This window comes from Galendromus occidentalis, unplaced genomic scaffold (assembly GCF_000255335.2).
Source record: "Galendromus occidentalis unplaced genomic scaffold, Mocc_1.1 scf7180000077511, whole genome shotgun sequence".
NCBI lineage: Eukaryota > Metazoa > Arthropoda > Arachnida > Mesostigmata > Phytoseiidae > Galendromus > Galendromus occidentalis.
This window is the reverse complement of record NW_003805499.1, coordinates 1,605,799-1,626,465: the sequence shown is the minus strand read 5'-3', so window position 1 is coordinate 1,626,465 and position 20,667 is coordinate 1,605,799. Positions and strand designations below refer to the sequence as shown.

The window sequence follows — 20,667 nt, the reverse complement described above, 5'->3', positions numbered from 1 at the left end:
GAGATCACGTCATCATCAAATGGTGCGGCAGCTCTTTGAAGGCACTCCCGAGTTTTTGCTTAGACTCCCAAATCGGGGCGGTGTGTACCAAGGCCAGAGCAATCATCGGAAGCATAGTGTCCCCGTGCATCGACTGACGTCTGAAATCCCTGGTCTTACGCCGAAATCAGGCCGAAACCCAGCCTTCTCCCTCGGCTGTTTTCCGTTTTGTGGATCGAATTTCTCGTCGATACGGCACCGCTGAGGGCCTGTGTGGGCTCTTGGAACAGCCGGGGCCGGCGGCTGGCAGCCAGCATGCAGACTCGTGCAGCGAAGAGACTGAGGGAGTGTATCGAGGATAGCCCCACGGAGGCTCATGTTTCCGGGGACCCCCAGAAGTTGAATGGTGAGAACGAAGAGGACTCTGGGGCTGAGTGGATTGAGGTTCGGAGCAGGGAGACGGCGAAGAGGATCGCGGGGGCTCGACGTGAGCTGGATGCTCTCCGAAGTCGCATCAGCAAGAACCGGGAAGGTGTTTTCTGTGTGGTTTTCTCCCGAGTGGAGAAGAGATGTGGTGACGACGGTGTGTGGTACGACCAGCCAGTCCCGATGTGCAACGGAATCCTTCCAATCTGTGAGGAGATTTGTAAGCTATGCCCCTTCGCGAAACCGACTTCACGAGATGGAAGTATAAAAGCATGGGCCAAAACGACGGAGGAGGCCGAACAGCTGCTCAAGATCAAGACTCTTGGTGGCGAGCCGGTCAGGGCAGTCTGTCGAGGCCTGAGCCAGATATGGGCGAGGATAACCCGCGTTGACCGGGGCTTCTCCGATGCTGATATACTCCTCGCACTGACAGGTTCGGGGGTGGTCGAAGTACGACGCGAGACAACCAAAACAAGGAGCGCAGGCACCCTCGAGTCGTTCCCCACCGATCGAGTACTGCTCAGGTTCTCGAAAGTGCCACCCGCGGAGGTACAATTGGCTGGACGCTCGTACAGAGTCATCCTGCACGCTGGGAGGCCCTTGGCCTGTTTCAAATGCCAGAAACTGGGGCACATTGCGAGCAACTGCAAGAACGAGGCGGTTTGCAGACGGTGCGGAAAACAGGAGCATATGGCAGCTCAATGTACGAATACGGCCCGATGTGTAAATTGTAAGGGGCCCCATCCCTCAAATTCCCCATCATGTCCATCGAGAGCATGTGCGATGGAGAGAAGGAAGGCCCTTCTAGAAAATCAGGTCATCCAACAGCTGAGATCGTCCCATCCAAAAGCGAACATCGACACCATCATCGAGGTAGCTGACCCGCCCACGGTTCCACCCAGAAAGCCACAAGAGGCGCTCGGCGACTCGAGCCTCAAGTCCTATGCGTCGATTGTGGCCGCCCGAGCGGTAGTTGTGGACTCCGGAGAAGGGGAAAAGTTCAGTGTCAACTTGCCGTTACCGACATCCATCCCGAAACGAAAGAAGACGAGCTGCAGACCCAAGAAGCGGGCGGCCACTCACCGAAGAGTCATCACGAAGCCCACCTCCAAGAAAGGATTGCGAAGAGGCACGAATATAACGAGAGGCTCAACACAGAAGATGAGCTCAATCGGAAATCTTACACCACTAATTGCGGTCATCAAGGTTCTGTGTCCCCAGGCGGCTGAACAGCTCACGCAGCTATGGAACACTCTGCAGCCACTCATCTCGGTTGTCTGTGGCTCGTTGGGCCCTAAGGCGGAGCGCTCGAACGTAAAGAACTCATCATGATTCCCACGAATAATAAGACTCGCTCGGACTCAATGTTCATAAACTGTGATATAAATAGCTCTCTGGTATTTCCCTCTATCGACAACGTTCGGGACTGCGTCGGAGTCGACAACATCTCAAAGTCATTTAGTAGTTTGCAGTTCTACATCTCAATGCTGGGTCGGGAGGTCTCCGAAAATCTGGCAGTTGGAGCTGATAGCCGATCTTCTCCACGGCGAGGGAGCCGATCTCGACGTTCTAGTGGTTAGTGAAACCTGGCTCAAGGAGCACGAGGTCCAAAGCTATGCAATTCCTGATTTCTCTCTTTTTACAGTCTGCAGGGGTGGGTCGTCGCGGGGCGGCGGCGTTGGGATTTTCGTTCGCTCATCATGTACCGTCCTCTCAATCGTGTCTCGGTCCAGTTCGGATGGTCGGATTCAGGTGCTCAGTCTCCGGATCAAAAAGCTGGCGAACGAGTTCTGTGTTATTGGCCTTTACTCCGCTAGCTTCCTTCTCGCGAGAGAGCTCCTTTCGGAGCTCGACGAAATTGTTGGGAGTAATTCAAGTCTTCCCTGTATCATAACCGGTGACTCTAATATCGATCTGCTCTCGGCTTCTCGGTGTTCCGAATACCTCGAGTACCTAGGTTCTCATGGCTTTCAGCAATTGGTGAATATTGCTACCAGGCCGGCCTCGGGCTCCTGTATTGACCACATTGCGGTCAGGGGTTGCGAGAACTTCTTGGAGGTTGCTCCTTTCGTCTGGAGCACCCCAGTCTTCTCTGATCACTTTCCGGTGTTTGTCAGACTATCCGGTCTTCCGCTCCGTGATGCTCCCCAGACTCCTCTCCCCACGCAGAGGCTGATCAGATCCCATGATCCAAGCAACGTTCAAGTATTTATTGATAGGATTGCGGGGCTGGACTGGGTTGATGTCAATGGCTGCGTCGACACCGATGCTGCTCTTGATACTTTCCGCCGTTTGCTGATTAGCAATTACGAAAAATGTTTCCCGCTGTCTCCCCCCCTCCTCCCGGTAGAAGATACAGGGGCTTCTCCTTCAGTGAAGGTCTTCGCAAGCTTCGCTCAAATGTCAACAAGCTGTTCAAATGGTATCGTAAATTTCCCTCCGATGTGTCGAAGACCGCCTACCATAAGGGCCTGAGCAGATTCAGACGGTGCTTGTTCAAAGTCCGTAAGGCTTTCTTCCTGTCAAGGTTCGCCAAGTTCGGCAAAAACTCCGTTGATATGTGGAGGCTTATCAATGGTACATGCGGCCGCAAACAGGATTGTATACAGCTCCCAGCTCGCCTTCGTGTCGAGGATGTCGTCATCGAGCGGCCTCAGGAAACTGCCGAGGCGTTAAATTCTCACTTCGCCACGGTTGGCGCGAAGACGGTCGCTTCACTCAGGCTGTTCGATAATTTTCCGTCTGTCTTGGACGAGCTCTGGAGCCCGCCCCCGACGGTAGCTTTTGATATTGGCCCGGTCGATAAGTTCGAGGTCCTGTCCGCCATTGAGTCCTCCAAAAGGGGTTGGCGGTCTGGATTCGCTGGCATTCCGGATGCCATCCTCTCGATGGTAGCCTCTGAGATCGCCGTCCCTCTGGCCGCAATCTTCAACCGCTCCATCAAATCGGGCCGTTTCCCAAGGGCCCTGAAGGATTCTTTCGTTGTTCCACTTTTCAAACGCAAGGGCGCGCGCGATATCCTCGCTAACTACAGACCAATCTCCCTCGTCGACTTCCTCTCCAAGGTGTTCGAACGGATTGTGAAAAACAGACTCGAGGCGTTCATAGAGCAATCTGGTTTCTTCGTCCCGAGTCAATTCGGCTTTCGGAAAGCTCGGAGCTCTGAGCTCGCCCTGGCAGGACTCACTGGTAGAGTCCTCCAGGTTGTTGATGAGGGCGACCTCTCGCTCGGAATGTTCCTTGACATAGCGGCGGCTTTCAATTGCATGAACATCTCGGTTTTCATTCTCATGCTCCGTAATCTCGGTTGCTCCGAATCCACTTGCAGATGGTTCCACTCCTATCTATCAGATCGTAGACAATGTGTTCAAGTAGGTGATATCAAATCAGCGTGGTTGTCGCTCGATATTGGTGCCCCGCAAGGCTCGATCATTGGTCCATTCATGTTTATTATATACATAAACTACGCCCTTCTCGCCGTCTCCAAATCTGAGGGCGTCAGCGTATTCACATACGCAGATGACACTACCCTCTGCTACCGCATCCGGGCTACCTCTCTCAAGGATGATCTTCGCGATGCAATGACTCGCACAGATAAAATCATTGAGCTCTTCAGAGGTTTCGGGCTCATGGTAAATGCGAGCAAAACCCAAGGTGTCCTCTTTCGGTCTGGCCACCGATCGGTCGATATCCCGCGCCTGTCTCTGGACGGCTCGCCGTTCTTGCTGTCACAGTCGGCGAAATGCCTGGGCATCATTCTAGATGCCAAACTCTCTTGGCGCGAACACGTTTGCGATCTCAAACTTCGTTGCTGTGCCGTCTCTGCCGCCCTACGCCGCCTTAGATCGGCGGGCGTCCCTATCAGCGGTCTCCTAAATGTCTACAAGGCCTGTTTCCTCCCGGTTCTTCGCTATGGCATCTCGGTCTGGGGCGGAGCCCGCAAGGGACGATTAGGTCCGTTCAGGTCCTGCAGAATACCGCGTTGCGAGCCATGTTTGGTAGACGTCGCTCCGAGTCGGTTTCAGATCTGTACTCGAAGTACGATCTCCTCAACGTCCGGCAACTTGCATTGCTTGCAGTTGCTTCAATGGCCCATAGGGTCAATTTTGGGAGAGCTCCCGATGACATCTCCCCGCCACTCGACGCCGTAATCCCGTTGCGACCCACTCGCAGACCAACGATATTTGAGGCCCCAAGGACCAAGACTGTTCTTGGTGGTCAGTCGATTTTCTCCAGGCTCCCTGCCGCCTGGCAGTCACTGCCGAGAGACCTCCGAGACATTCGATCAGCTAAAAGATTTAGTTGGGTGTTATCGAGCCGCATTCTCAGCGGCCAGGTTGTTTTATAGGAGCACTTACTTATTCTGCTCGACCTTGTTAATTACTTTCATGTACATTTTTTTAATATGTGAACTTCAGCAGTGTATAACTTGCAGTTCCATCAATAAACAAACAACAAAACAAACAAAACAAAGAGGGGCCATAGTGGCTCACACACAGACGAATAAACTGAATCTGGGCCACAACGTAGGAAGCGGATCGAAATTAAGCATAGAATTCGATATCGGGCACCTCAGGTGTCAATCACAGCCACGTGACAGGGAAAGTGAAATATCGGAGCGCTCCGATTCGACGTCGGCGCCGCGATTCGGTCCGCTCTGTCGATTGGAGCAGCATTCCGTTGTATTCCGATCTCTGCTTGCGCTCGACGTGTAAGGGAAGGCGATTCCCCCGACAATTCGGAGTTTGGAGATCACATGCCTGGTTTCCCGTAGGGGGATGCCAAGAGTTCCGGCGAAATCACAGATCTCCTCTAATCGATCGCCGAGGCCCTGATCCGAATTCATACGGACATAGGTTCATGAGGAGCGTTCTCGGAGGCTTGGCGCCCCGCACGGTTCGGGCAAAGTCCCGGATACAGGTTCCCTAAGCTATCGATGACATCAGACCCGCCTTCATCGAGCGATTGCTTGGTGACAAGTCCTCTGAAACGGATCTCGTGCCCTCGCTCAAGAAGCTCGTATGCGACGCTTTCCAGAGCGCTGGTCGTTCCGTTTTGTAAGGGGATCGTGTTTCGCTTTCAAAAGAATCAACGAACCTCCACTTCACGCAATTCGTATTCGATAAGCTGCGCGAGATAACGTGCTCGGAGGGCTCATTCATTCGATATGATTTAGGATTATAATCATGCGCATTCGCGCGGGCGTTCAACTTGCTGGAGTCAAAAGACACACTCAAATCTTTGGGTCGATGAAAATATGTGACGATGTTATCGACGACGCTTAGGAATTCGATATCGGGCATACTTTCAGGCGAATCGATTATAGCGATTCACTCAGAGGCGGGGGAATGCGGAAGGAATGAGGATAGAGCTGCAGGTCCGTTACGGCTCCGTTAACTCACACAGCTTACCGCCGATACAAAAGTCTGAAGTCAGCGTTTCCGTTTATTCATTGTTTGAATAATTTCGTCGAGTGTAATGCCCACTGGAACGCTGTCCAATCGGTAGGGACAGGATCCTAATCTTTCCGGAAAGAGGACGCGGTACCGCATTCAGAGGGAGGAGGAGGAGGTTCGTGATCGTTTCTTGGGAAGTATCGTCTTTCCTGGGAGCTCCGATATTACTCGGTTCTTTACGGTGGTCAGAAATGCTTGTATCGAAAATTTCATTCTTCTGCAGAGTAAGACACGGGACGCGCTTTGAGATATATCTGTTGATTTTCGCTCCCGACAATGAATTGGAATTATTCTCTCTAAGATGAGGAATCGCTCTCGACCGCTGGCCCCGGATATCATCAGATCTCTTAATTAGCGATCATTGTCCCGCTAATCACACATTCGCGCTTAGGGAGACCGCTCCGTGGAAAAATTTCGGGTCTCCCACAGCTCCCTCGCGGACCTATGATCACATCCGAGACAATGGGAGCCCGTAGTTCCCACGGATCATCTTCGTGGGCGAAGCTTCCCGAAACAGAGTCGTTCGGTTTCACTTGATCAAGGTTGAGTGGAGCTCTTCGAAAATTTCCCGATACCTCGTCCATCGCAACGAATGGGGTCTCTGCTCGCGAGCGGTCCGTGAAGCGATGGACGTTGCCGGCAGCGCCGCCGTTTGGACAGACTAGGGCTTCGGCGCCGTCGATCGCCTACGCGTGGCCTACATTCGAATAGCGCATGGAAATCTCATGGTGATATGTTTTCTTCTTGCCTCCGACGGGATCGATTCCGGGCTCTCCCATTCCCAGGATCGAGATTCGAGGTGTATACCACGGATTAGGAAGGGAGAAGGTTCGGATCCTCACGAAGGAGCTTCGGAATCAGATTCGCCGCACATCGAAGCTCTTTTATACCGTCGAGAAAGTCTTAGAACGTAATCTTCTTGTTTACGAGGAATAACGTGAGGAATCGCTTCGTCACACTTTACAATCGCGGCCAGGCGGACCAGATTCGTTCAGAGGTCAGCTCGCCTTCCACGAGTTCGCTGGCAGGACAGTCGAATGGAACCTTCCCCGAACAACAAGGACGTCGTTGCATTCCATTCGAGAGGACCTGACGGGACTTGGAATGATCGGAATGATTTTCCCGAACGCGTGGCTAAGGACGAAGTCTCTCCGACTGGAGGGAGAACAGACATCCTCTCGAGGAATGTGACCAATTGAGGCGAGGCCTTGTTTTCATTCCCTTCGATCGTTTCGGCACTGTCCGAAGAAATACCCTGAAGTCCTGCTCGGGACCCACCCAACGATCGAGAATCCTCAGACTCCCCATGTGAAACCTGTTTCCACTCGTCGTGATCAGGTGACTAGGGATGGCCGGTCTTCTTCTCTCGCGGGGGTTCTGGAGCAGCCCCAGCTCGGATCACAACTTCATCTACATTGTACTAGGTTCCTCAATCGAGGACTTCATCGGAATGGACAGCCCTCACACCCGCAGGAAGAAGTTCTTTATCAGCAAGTCATCGGGCGAGTTTATCGGCGCGTCACCCACGCTGGTTCCGCCCCACCCCTGAGCATAGTGACTTCGTATGAGTCCTCGCTAGGATTCGACCCCGTGCTAGGATTCGCCCACTGGTGTCTCACTAACGTCCTGCACTCGGGTCAGAAGTCAGAACATCGAATCTCACAGGACTCCAAACTCTGGAAAAGCTCGAAGCGTTCCGCTCGAGCCTCGTGGCATCGCATTGAAAATCGAATTCTTCGCAACGGAAGAGCCGGAGCGCGGCAAAAAGTTTCTTTCCCCGAGGAGGCAACGACCTGAGTGTAAAATCGACTCGAAGCTGCCATGAGAGGTGTTTTCAGACAGAAAGTGTCGTGGATTCGCGCAAAGTCTTCTGCATATGATCTATTTTTTCTGTGACTCACAGAAGTTCCGAGAACGATTTTCAAGACGTTTTTGAGTGGCCAGTCCAATGAGACCGACGCGACGAGTATTAGAGGCAGTTCATTGACTGCGCGCGAGTGACCTCCCTCAACTTGATTCGCGAGAGCCAGCGTGTTCTTCCCAAGAATATGCTCACTTAAGTCGTTGACTCGGGTTGCTCGCACCAGCGCGACTGTGAGGCCAATGCTGCCATGACCCTGAGCGGCAGACTCACTTCACCTCATAGCGTAGCGCAGAACCGAGCGACGGCTTCGGCTGTAGCCCTCGTCTGCGAGAATCACATGAAGTCACTTGACATTTGCCAGCGGTGACTCATGATCAACGCCTCAAAAATAGCACCCGATCAGCCTTGAAAAATGACACGGAGAAAATAGCACGGATGTTACGGTCGGCTGTTAAGTTACTTTCAATCATGAGCAAACGGCGACAATAATCCGCTTTTGGAAATTCATTGGCTATGGGTTTCTTCCCTTCGTCCCAGAAACAGCTGCGACCCGCGACCGATTGGAAACCCTTGCAGTCTCGTTGAGAAATCAATGGCTGCCACTCGAGGAGGCCGCGATTTGAAGCGCGCGCTGTTCTCTCCTCTCATTCCATTTTTTTCATTCACCAGAGCACGGAGTCTGTTCGATCAGCCGCTGCGGATGAAATCGAACTGAATCAGTCTTTCTCTGTAAGGTGTTTCCGCAAAGGGACGGAAAGCCTGGTCGTACTGCATGAGACGTGGACGAAATCCTCTCTGAGCTGAGGAGCAGCGAGGATCCCTGACCGACAGAGCGCTGACAGCGACAAGAATTCTGTTGTTCCTAATATAGCCGAGGTAGAATTAACGTCTCGGCTCGTTTGACGCTACTCAAGCCAGGTAGTCCGATGGAACGACAGGGTATCGTGTGCTGCTCCGAGACGGCCGGATCTCTGGAGAGTCCTCTGAACTCCTCGGATCGAGGAGCCCGCGTCGAGAGACTGATTAATATACATACGTACGTCCGCGCCGATGAGCGTCGCTGGACAGCTGATCTTAGTATATACGTCCGATTTTTGTGGTATTCCGTCCCTCGGGTCAGCGCGCCGAGATCAAAGTGAGCACGCAGACGGCGTCATCAATCAGCTTCCGTTTTCGCTTTTACAATCTGTTTTCCCCATGATATATTCCAGGAATCAGCTATGCTGGCTGGAATTCATTTCGACGTGAACAACGAGCCCTAAATGAGTGCACCGTAGAGAGCGTTTTTACGATCAGACTTTGGAATTTCTGGGGAGTTTGGGGTTCTCTCCTGTTCTCTTGGGAAAACAAATTCCTCTGTATGGGTCGAAAGCAGCATCGATAAACGCGGTGTTTTAAAGCGACTGTTATGGAGCGGGAGAACTAGGGCTGGAATTTCTCCGTTTCCGGGTAAATTGGTGCAGTCTTCGCTCATCGTCATCGACATCCCGCGATCGAGAAGCTGTTGGTCGGCGGATCGTGCTCGGTCGTCTGCCACGACTCGAAATCGGAGCTCTTTTGCCCGGAAAACGTTCGGGAAGTGAAACTCGTCGATTGATACACGGAGTTCCGCGGCAGACCGAAAACTGAACAAGCTCAACGGTACGAGTGCTGATTCAGCTTCTACGTATCGACTACTTCCTGCTTCCTTCCGCTCTTGGCCAGCTTCCTGCTTCCAAAAGACGCGGTTCTAATCCAAAAATTATTCGAACCTTCCGAGTCCCGCGCGACCACCAGACACAGATATTCTGCCCAACTGCGTAGATGACATTTGATTGATTGTCTGCTTTTCATTGATTCTTTCGCTAGGTCTCTCAGAATCCAAGAGCGCTCTCGGCCTGGATGCTCAGCGCGCGTAAAACGAGTGCGGGTCACCGATGCAAACAGAGTCTGGAACTAGCTCTGAACTACCTTTCGACCATGACGGCTCCGTTGCGCGAGGATCCGCTCGAAAAGGGAGCAATTAAGAGAATCGCTCGGAAGCATAAACGTGGAGCGACATAGATAGTCAGATATGGTCAGAAATTTTTAATCGTCCAATGCGATTTAGATCAAGGTCATCCTAGGAATCTGACTGCATCTTCAACCGTCGTCGGGATCAGACATCTGAGAATTTTAGAAACTTCCCGACTGGCTCACGTCGGGAAACCGAATATGTCCTGCCGTTAGTCGAGCTGATTGTCGGAAATTTTAGGAGAGGACGGAGATTAGCTGAAGCTGAGATCAATCTCGATATTTGAGATCTCACCCGAACGCTCACGTCATTCAAGAAGCTGACGGCAAAGTTCGTTGGCTGGTAGCCTGTCGGGCTTCTCTCAGTGGGGCTTCGCTGCCTCTAAAAAACAATCCAATCGCTGATGTTGCATTCCGCGTGTTTGCAACCTCCGACTCGAAAATTCTCCTCGCAGCCTCATGCTGTTGGAAACTTCGTTGCCCGTGATCCGACTCCGTCTTGGGTCATCTCTTGGGGCCTCCTCGGGTTCCCACGGACTTATCAGCTGCTTTACTGTCGATGGAGAATCATTCGACTTTGCTCGAATCCGTTCGAGTTCTCGACAGACGCTCTGGCGCTCCGGAGACGATCCCAATCACAGAACAGCGGAAAAGACCTCCGAACTGCTGGAATTCGGGATCGTCGGCTTTTTCAATTGTGAGTCGAGAGATTCACTGTAAGAATCGCTTGATCGAACGGTTCGTGTTTTTGGTTTGACAGCTGAACTCGTTCTCTTCACGTACCTGATTGGTTTCGGAGGGCTCTGGCGCGAAACTTTCACTCGGGGAGCTTACCGAATAATATAAATCTAGGATGCAGCACTTCCGTTATATTCATGCCAGATTTCGGTAGAGGCGTACGTTTTTTTTTCAAATCCGGAGGGTACGGTGAATCGGCCCTGCTAGATCACAAACACGGTGGCCCTCTAGCAGGCGAGAGATCTCCGCGTGCGCATGTGCGAATGAAGTATGCCCTCACTCTTATCGGTGAGGGCGGCAGCCTCGGAGGGAAGGAAAAGCCACACTGTTGCCATAGCAAGAGGAATATCTTCGGGGAGGGAGGGCACACAACACGTACTTGACTGACTCGTGGAAGGGAGCTCCGCCGTGCGTAGATTATATCATGGTATACCCGTTTATGGATGTTGCATTCGCCCCAACAAGCTCGTCCACATCTCCATTGAGCGCTGCACGCTGCTGCCAGTATTCGAAATTCTTCGATCTGAATTGTAGACGCTTCTCCAACCAGAGCATCAATGAATCACCGGATAATAAATGTATTCATTAGATCAGCCCAGTATCGGATGCGCGGAAACGTAGCATCACGAGAGGATACATAGCAGAACCCGGAAAGGCAGCGTCCAAGCGCCTGGATATCATGCGAACCCCTAGAACTGAGGGGCCAACCCCTCAAGCCACATTGGGCAAAGAGGATACCCGCTTCTAAGCGATGCCATTCCTCCAGGTATCGGTCTCGATCATTCGATACCATGCTTATAAACCTTGGAATCCCTGGTCTTAGGTATTAGGGGGGAATGAGGAGCAGAGGAGCGAGTCAGAGTTTCATTCTAAGTGTAAAAGGCGTCGCGAAAGTACATGTGTAGTCATAAACAGTTATCCCCCGAGAACATGCTCAATCACCTGGAGGATCTGAACTCCACTCTTCCGACGGATGTTTTTCGCTTTGCACAGGAGAAGGACCCACGCCGTACTTGATTGACTCAATGGTGCCGAAGTTCTCTCCGCCGAGTCAAGGGATTGGCAACTTCTTGTTTCAATAATCCCTGATGACGGCTACTATGACAGGAGAGGCGGAGATTCCCACACAGAGGAGCTCGAGTTGAGAATGAGTCGGCACGAAGCTTCTCAATACTGCCAGTTAGGACATTGGACATGACTCAATTTCCCCCTCGCACTGCACAATGGCTCTAACACAAGGAGGGGAGCTGGCCATCAGCAGCGCTTGATGAGCACATCGCAATCTATCTCGACCTGAAACCGACATCGTGTGACTCCACCCTACGGGAAGGAACATGACCGTACGATCTCTGCATTTCTGTGTCATCCGCCACCTCGATCGTCCATGGGAGTGCCAGCCGGAGCGCTTCAAAGAGACAAATGTTGCTCCCTCCGGAACTGCGGCTTGTGACTTCATTCCTGGAGTTATGCGGTATCCGAGTCAAATATCCGTTCGACTGCAGCCCTCGTCATCGTGCGTTCCTTTACACGGCGCGGACACTCGTCGTTGGGAGTAAGCTCGGCCTGATAATCTATCTTTTGCGCTTTTGGCCGACCATGTTCCGTATTTTCAGCATCGCGCAATATATGAGAGTCGCTCTGAACCTCTTGAACGCAGTGTCGCAGCTGTATACGTACTTTCTTCTCGTGAAATTCGAGCGTGAGCTGTACGACGTTGCCCTGAGCGTGAGTACGCGCGGGACTCCGGCAAGAGCCTCCGTCGTTGTTGGCCTGACAATCGCTGCTTTCATCTCTCCGGTATGCCGTTGTGTATTCTCAGTCCTGAAGGAGGTGGAGGATCCGATGCGATTCTCCCACGTTCGGGTGTTGGTTATCGTGATGTACACGCCTTCGCGCATCTTATGGCATCTCGCAGTGCTCTTATACTTCATCGCGGTCTTGGGCCTGTCCGACGAAATTGAAAAGTTCCGGCTGCGGCTGCGATCGAATCTGCACGTCGACTCGTTTCCGAATTCTGCGATTTTTTTCAAGAGAGCGTTCCGTCGAAAAGTGCAAAGAGTCAACGAAATATTCTCGTTCTTCGCGCTTCAAATCTATTGCAAGATTTTCAAAGCTACGCTGATATCCGTAGCGATGATCGTGATCCACAGAGGGACGTTCGAAATAATCGCCTGGATCCTGCCCGCCATCCACTATTCGTTGGAAGTGATCGCGCTCTCGTCCGCGAGCACACTCATTATAACGAAACTGCAATCGTGTACTGACACAGCTCTGCTCGTTCTTCAAGAACAAGCTTCTTCTCCGCGTTCCGCCCCGGAGACGATAATGGAACTGAGCAGCGGACAGTACGGGAATATTGGACGTTCATGCATCACTAGGCAAGGGAACGATGATATTCTCATCTCGAACCTGAAAACGATCCTCGATTTCGACGCGGCCCGGGATTCAGCCACGATCTTCGGTTTGTTCGTTCTGCGACAGTCTACAACGATAACTTTCTTCGCGGGAATGGTCTCCTGTGTGTCAATAATTCTGCAGTTCGACAATAAAGTCAACCCGGTCTCGTAGGATCCGTCCTGTCTTATTATTGAAATATATCGAATAACATCAAACATATCTTACTCCTTGCAGTCATATGTACATGCAGTACGTACCCGCCCCATCTGAGGCGGGTCACTGAGCGGAATCGGAGTTAAAAGTTCTCTCCTCAGAGAAGGATACTTGAGGGAGGGCATATACGTATACGGGATGAGCCACTACAGCCACAACGGACGATTCGAACGATTTGACTCAGTTTTATTAGGGTCAGTCAAAAAAAGTTTTTCTCACAATGTGTACAGATACTCTCAGTATATTAATTTCAACAATCACTCCTAGGACTAGACACATTCATCACATATCATTCGACAAGTTTCTCGCCACAAGAATTCAACAAGGCTGCAGTTGTCTGTATCCTCGAGAAAGAGATACTGAATAGCAGCAAGAAGTTGAGGGGCGCGGGGGTCAACAAAATCTTGGCGATCCCTCAGCCGTGAGCTGTAAACGAAGGTTTTTCTACAACTCAACACTCAGCCTAATGAGTTGATTGAGTTCTTGGATGGGTTGATGTTGCCGAGCTTGCAAGATTCAGTATCGGTAATTGAGAATGGTGGACGATGCTTCAACCGGTAGGTTGTCGTCAATCGCGTCCGACTCACTATGTTCGTCTTCGTCGGCGTTTTTCTGCATTTTGGCGAATGAAAGGAATATCTGTTCCAAGGTCGTGTCCGAAACGAAGACGTCCTCGAAATGGAACCTCAAATTGATTTCATTCACTTTGCTGAACAAGGTGCTCCAACGGATTGATGTATCCGTCACGTGAAAATGCATCAGGCTCTGAAACACCGAGCGAGCTATCAGGACGATGAAACCACACAGGGAGCGTTTCAGTGCTTTAAAGAGCTCGACTCCCCGCAAAGGTCAAGCTACCGTTTTCGGAATGCCCTGCTCAGACTCAGGTCATCGCGAGGCTTTGGGTAATGTTCACTAGGAAAATCCGCAGCGAAGACTCTCCCAATCGTGATTCAACCTGATCACGATGACACGCGAGAGACCTACCTGATGATGCTCTCGGAGAATGACATTTTTCGGGAACATGGTTTCCATGGTATGGACGACCTCGCACGCAACATGATTTTGACGAGCTCGTAACTTGATCAAGACTGTGAATCCCTCGCCGAATTTCGATTTCAGATGTTGAGTAGAACCCAAGCATCGGAGGCGTCCGTTGACCATGATGCAGAGCCTTCAAAATGAATGCGACATGTCGAGTTTGAATGGTTCCTAGAAATCTTATAAACGGACCGAGCAAATAGCGCGCTGAGCCCATCCGATTGGTACCTGTGACACAGAGCTTCGCATTCTTCCATTGAGTGACTGGTGAGGACAACAGCGCTGCCGATATCTTTCTGCGCTCTCATCAACGCGTTCCATATTTTCCGACGCGCCGAGGGATCAATTCCGGCAGTAGGTTCGTCGAGGAACAGCACCCTAGGATTACCGATCATGGCGATGGCGATCGACAGTTTCCGCTTGTTTCCCCCGCTGTAATGAGAATGAAATCTCAGCGAAGCCCGCTACGACCACGAAACTCAAGTCCACGGCGCGCGTCGCACCGTCGGGGGAGCTTCTCCCACGGAAGTTGACCTCGGTATTTCCTACCTGTATGAGCCAGCCGTTTTATGAGCATGGGATGTCAGATCCACAATATCGATGAGGAAATTGACCACTTCGTTCGTGTTGTGTCTGGGGACTCCTCGGAGGGCACAAAAGAGCTGGAGCAGCTCTTTGCACGTCATGGTGGCGATCAAGGCATCGAACTGCGGACAGTAGCCGATGTGTCTCTGGAACTGTTTGCCGATGATGTTAGTGACAGTTTTCCGATGACTATTGGTTCTCCTCACCGATATCACCCGAGGTGCGAGCGACTCACCTTCCGCAGACTTGTCTTCACATCGGAGTCATGAATGAAGGCATTACCCCTGCTCATCAATAGATCGCCAGTCAGCATCCCAAAAGTCGTCGTTTTCCCTGCTCCATTTACTCCAAGGAGTCCGAAGCACTCTCCATCATGTACCCTAGAAACGAGGCATCATTCAAGTTCTAGCGAGGATTCTTTTCAACTGTCATTTCCATTCTTCGGCTTGATCGTGGACTCGATGGTGTGTTACCGGAAAGTAACGTTGTCGACAGCGAGGAAGGACCCGTAGTATTTACTCAGCCCGTGAACTATGAGAGCTTCATCCGACCGATCGCGGCTATTCGGAACGGCCATGATGTTATCCGTGATCTCCCGTTCCGTCTTGACATCAACGTCCTCCATGTCGAGATCTATTCAAACGAGAAAATGATGCACTCCTCTCATCTGAAGCAGAGAGCCTATCAGAAAACCTCTTCCGAGCATCGTTCCGTCCCAGAGTTTGACTCACGTGTACCCGTGGCGGAAAGCGCGCCAGCGCGTTTTTTCTTCCGCAACTTGTTGGAAATTATGTAGAAGAGATACTGCGGGTTTGTTTCAATCAGAATCAGAACGAGGAAGGATATGGTCCCCATGATGAAAAGTGCCAGCATCTGAAATCCTGCCGCTTCTCTCTCATCCAGAAGGAATGGGGAGGTGTGTACGAAGCAGTGGTCCTCATCAGAGTCGGAACCAGGGCATCCTGGGACAAATCGTGAATCAATTACATCTGAGTGATGGGCGAAAGCAGGGACCCGGAACAGGAGGAGAGACATATATCTTCCTCATGTGGCGAAACTCACTGTTACAGCAAGGTCGAATGAAGTACGACTCGATCTTGGTGGGGCAGTACTTCGCTATTATCGTATCAGGCGTCGTGTCGCAGAACGACTTGGCCAAGCCATTCACGTGAATATTGACGAATCCCCAGACGACGCCGAAGGCCGGCACGTAGTTCAAAACGTGCAGCGAGATATTGATGGCATTGATATCGAACTTGAAGACATCATTGTTCAAAATTGACAGCATGTCGAAGAGCGCCATGACAACCACGACTATTGAGCCTGTGGAACGACTTGGTCAGACAACTCGAACGCGCCTGCCACGACAATGCCAATGTCCCCGACGGGATGTACATGTATACGGAAAAGAGCTTGATCAGCCGGAACTCACCCGTGATGACATTGAAAACTAGTAAGTACATGAATCCGGTCGAGGGCTTGTTGAAGATGTAGGCGAGTATGTAAGACAGCGGAATCATGGCGTAGCCGTAGAGAATCAGTAGACAGAAGACGGCCTCTGTGAAAAAGTTCAGAATGACGAGCGTTCCACCTCAGGGAATTCATCAGAAGCTCAAATACTGCCGTGCGCTCGTAGCAGCCTGCCAAGCATGCTTCGTATGGATTCAGCCCTGAGGAGCATCCACCCACATCTGTGCACTCACGCCAGGTGTCGGCAAATATCGTGAACGAAGTCAGAGGGTTGTAGATGAGTAATGTCGCCATCATGATTCCGACCGATGAAAGCAACAGGACGAAATCGAACACGAAGCTCGAGCCGAAGTAAATCACTTGATGGACACCGGACATCAGTTGAAGCTGCGGAATAGATCGGGATAAATCATGCCCGGTGGGAATCCTTCTCGGCTTCGTTCGCCAAAGTTGACAATGAGAGGGACGGGAACAGAAAGGAAAGAGGAAATTGCAGCTCCCCTGACGGACGAAGCGGGTAAGAGCGACGCCAATAGGACACGTAGGGGTCCTACGAAAGCTCACCAATTTCGACTTCGAAATGTTCTCCTGTATTGGGTTCATGATCAGAGAACAGGTCAGGAAAGCAACGGCCAGGGATATCGGGAACACCGAGACGATGCGGACTGTGGAAATAGAAATTAAGAGTAATCAAATTATCTGAATAAGATTGGAAATAAATGGAGAAGCCGCCGTTCGAGACGGAACCGATACGAGAGAGATCCATACCCCAGAAGAGTTTGAGAATCGTGTCCAGTATGAATCGAGATCCGTCTCTCGGGTGCGAAGTTACTTCCAGGTGCAGCTCTTTCCCGGTAGCTATTTCGAACATCATCCTCTGCACGCTCAGCATGATCGAAAGTCCCGAATGATAAGCTCCTTCGTTTATCCATACGATGGTATTGTTCTTTTCGTCTATATCCACGCCCATCATCATCTTTATTCTGTACCCCAGAGGATCCTCATAGGCTACAGATATTAGAGGAGAATGAGAATTATGCCACTCTGAATAAAAAAATACGGGCCTCCTGAAAGATTCGATGAGGTTTCTGCACTCACACTTTTCAATGAGGTATTCCGTGAAATTCTTCGATTGTACAATGCCGAAATCGACTTTTTCTCGCGTCATGTACTTCCGCAGAACAGGAGACAGATCGCTTTTGTCCGCTGTCGAGCTTATGAAGCCCTCAGTCCGGCCATAGAGGCCACCAAGGGAGTAGTGGATGTCCTGCAAGAGACCCGCCATCCGTAAGTCTGACCGCGGCTCCGCACGGTACACTCAATCGGATGAAAGTCGCCAAGTCATACTTAGGTAGCGCTTCACAAGAGCTGTTCCGGTTTGATGATCCCATCTCGACGGGCTTGAGCGTAAATAATGTAAGTACTTACGCTCTCATTTTCAGTTGAGTAAGCCCATTCGTCCAAAACACAGAAATACACCGTGAGCAGAACCGGGAGGATGAATAGAAATAGAGCCATCCACCATTCTCGTTTGATTGTGTTGAACCGCTTGACGAACAATGCCGAGAACTGTGAGAAGAAAAGTTCTGGCCCCTCGAGGCGGATGAATTTCGGGAAAGCGTCTGGAACTAATTTCGAAGTTCGATTCACGATCAGAGAATATACTTAGTCTTCACGAACGGACTCGGAGATCTACGGAGGAAGTACAGTGGAATCGGAGCCTACCTCGAACCTCCACGTCCGAATGCAGACTGCTGCTGCTACTAGTGGAGGATACTCGTGAAGATTCGAAGCCGGCGTTGTCTTCGCCGGCGGCTCCGACTTTCAGAAAAACATCCTCCATAGTCGTGACGGACACCCCGAGATTGGCAATCTGGTAGATTCAAAAACCTCGTAATAGTCGGGGAATTTCGCTACGAGCAGCCTACAAATCGCTCACAAAGAGAATTTGTCCGTGAATATTCTCACCCCGAGCTGTAATTTGCTGTCTTCGAGGTGAGAAAACAGTTGAACGAGAGTTTCCGTCGACGGAAACCCGAGATTCACGCAGAACTCTTGGTTAGTATTAGATTCCAAAACTGCTCCATCGAGGAACGTGGATATGGCTTTGAGCGTCAGACGGGTATCCGTGTCTGTTGAGGCTTTCGCTACCCTCATCTTATAGCCAGTATCTGCGAGGATTGAATAGCAGAATGAAATCTTCAGGATGAACAAATGGGGGAATCGCCCCCGCGCATGGGGTCTCTTGTATATGAAGGAATGTGTACTACCAAGGATGGTTGACATTTCAATCAATTAAGCATGCAAAGCGAGTCCCGAGAGGATCCTGTCGACGTAAGGGGGAAGGAACATTTTCCGCGGGAATGAAGAAGCCATTCCACATCGTCTGCGGGCTTATTGCGATTACATACCGAACTTTTTCTTCAGGAACATTGGAGAGCCCGCACAGCGCAGCTTCCCAGCCGTGAGGAAGGCGATCCGATCACCGAGTACGTCTGCTTCTTCCATATAGTGAGTCGTCAAAAGTATTGAGCGGGTTTTCCGAGCTTCCTGCAAAATTGTCCAGACGGCGCGACGGGCTTGCGGATCCATTCCAGCAGTTGGTTCGTCCAAGATGAGGATCTGATGGATAGGGTGGAGAGAATCAATAAGCAGACCCGAGGGAGAATGCATCGGGAAAAGGTGCCCCAAAGTCTCCCTGGGGAGATTTTTCTGGGAAGATGACATGGCAACATTCGACGAGACGGAAACTGCTGGGGTGTGCGGAGAGGGAAATCTAAGCGGAAAATGGGGGCTCTTCTGTCATTCGCAATCGCTAATGAGGACTCACCTCAGAACCACCGATCATAGCGTTCGCCATAGACAATTTCCGCTTCATTCCGCCGGAAAGATCCTTGGAAAGCGTGAATCTCTTCTTGGTCAAGTCGAATTTATCGAGTAATTCGTTTATCTCCTCTTCGACGCGTTCCGCATTTTTCATGATCCCGAAGTATCGGAGATGCTCAACAACAGTCAGATCATCGAACAGGACGTTGTGTTGGGGGCACAAACCGACGCTCTCGCGGGCTTTCTTCGTGTTTTCCTGCACGCTGTATCCGTTGATGTACATGTTCCCGCACGACGGGGGAAATAAGCCGGTCAAAATGTTCATTGTCGTGGTCTTCCCTGCCCCGTTGTGACCGAGAATGACAGAGATTTGATTCTTGTAGAACTTAGCCGACAGATCGTCGACAGCTTTTTTCTTCCCGTTGAAGTATTTCGTGACGTTCACAAGCTCGACGACCGTTTCACAGAGAGATTCCGAGACCGCTTCAAACATCTCGAGATTTTCGGAGGAGCTCGGTCGAGCCTTCTTCGACGGTTCCCTGTTCAATGACCAATATGACCGTCTGAAGAGGAAGAGGGGATGTTTCGGGATCCCGTATTGCCAGGGCACGATCGCATCCAGGTAGAAGATGAGGAAGCCGTAGAGGAACCAGATGGCGACCTGGGCGAGAACCAGCTGCAGGAGGGTGATATTGTCGCCAGGACTCGCAATCTGGCCCAGGTTCGAAAATTGCACCCCGACATCTGGCGAGAAAAAGTAGACATCAGTCATCCAGATCTTACGAGGGGAGACTTCAAAAGCGAGGACGCGACACGAACCTGCCTGCTCCCAAAATCCGATGAGTTTGAAGGTCCAATAACAACCACAGGGGGGCAGGAAGAGCGAAAGAAGTTTATAGGATGCCCCGATTGAGGTGTAGTTGTTCGAAGTTTGGGAGTCCATCCACACGGAGCTGAGAATTATGCCGACAAACCACAAGAGGATGGAAACGAGAGCACCCATCGCCGCTGCAACCGGAAATAATCGAATTAGTCCAAAGGAGATAACGGGACGACAATGGAATCCCCGTCGGCAGTCAAACTTACGTCCATTGAAGAGAACGGATACGAGGATCAACAGGAGTATCGTAGTGATCGAAAAGACGATGAGCAGTAGAAGGACCAGGAAGGGGTTCGATTTCACGAAAACCGGATAACCCGCGAACGGTATAGCGAAAGTTATCGCCGTAGCGACTGCAATGAGACCCATGCACAGAAATCCGACGAGAAAAAGCCCGTGCCAGTAGACTGCCTCCGATTGGCCCATCATCCGCAGCAATTCCTGCAAGACTCCGAAATTAGCTCAACGACCTGATTCTCCGCCAAAAACTCTCAAAAATTGAGTCCCGGTTCATGAGCTAGAGGAGTTCGACTCATGCGTGAGTCTTCGATTCATTCAGGTAATCTCGTGAAGTCGTGAATTCCTGCCACCCACCCGGATCCGCGATGCTTTCTCTTGGATTATCTGTACCGGGAAATAACCCACGAAGATGACACACGAAAAGAGGAACAATTGACTTAGATAACGGATAATCTTCGGAAAACTTCTGTCGTCCAGGTATTCGCCGACTGGCATCGGCTGGAGAGTGTACTGGAACGAGAAAGAAGCGATAATTCGACCGATTTCTCGTAGTGAAGATT

General features: G+C 51.1%; 1 protein-coding gene across 1 annotated transcript; it reads right to left on the bottom strand.

Annotated features, from left to right (window-relative positions):
• Nucleotides 1-13,243: 13,243 nt before the first annotated feature.
• Nucleotides 13,244-20,144, bottom strand: LOC100904774 (ATP-binding cassette sub-family A member 2). Its single transcript, XM_018640891.1, has 20 exons — nucleotides 20,074-20,144; nucleotides 19,807-19,995; nucleotides 18,992-19,731; nucleotides 18,573-18,783; nucleotides 18,130-18,332; nucleotides 17,887-18,034; nucleotides 17,590-17,789; nucleotides 17,260-17,428; nucleotides 16,930-17,169; nucleotides 16,726-16,826; nucleotides 16,395-16,548; nucleotides 16,124-16,249; nucleotides 15,754-16,014; nucleotides 15,423-15,653; nucleotides 15,165-15,324; nucleotides 14,927-15,071; nucleotides 14,656-14,843; nucleotides 14,335-14,538; nucleotides 14,053-14,239; nucleotides 13,244-13,830 (listed from the first exon to the last, which is right to left on the bottom strand). The coding sequence occupies exons 2-20, from the start codon at nucleotides 19,988-19,990 to the stop codon at nucleotides 13,582-13,584; spliced, it is 4,101 nt and encodes a 1,366-aa protein (XP_018496407.1). The 5' UTR covers nucleotides 19,991-19,995; nucleotides 20,074-20,144; the 3' UTR covers nucleotides 13,244-13,581.
• Between the last annotated feature and the right edge of the window lie 523 nt (nucleotides 20,145-20,667).

Bases quoted from the DNA above. Each gene is read 5' to 3' on its own strand.
- LOC100904774 (XM_018640891.1), bottom strand. From the start codon at position 19,990: ATGGGTGCTCTCGTTTCCATCCTCTTGTGGTTTGTCGGCATAATTCTC. The intron at 18,333-18,572 runs GTATGTAATCGC...CAATCCTCGCAG, and splicing joins GTTCCTGAAGAAAAAGTTCG to ATACTGGCTATAAGATGAGG. The intron at 16,827-16,929 runs GTATGGATCTCT...CTATTTCCACAG, and splicing joins GATTCTCAAACTCTTCTGGG to TCCGCATCGTCTCGGTGTTC.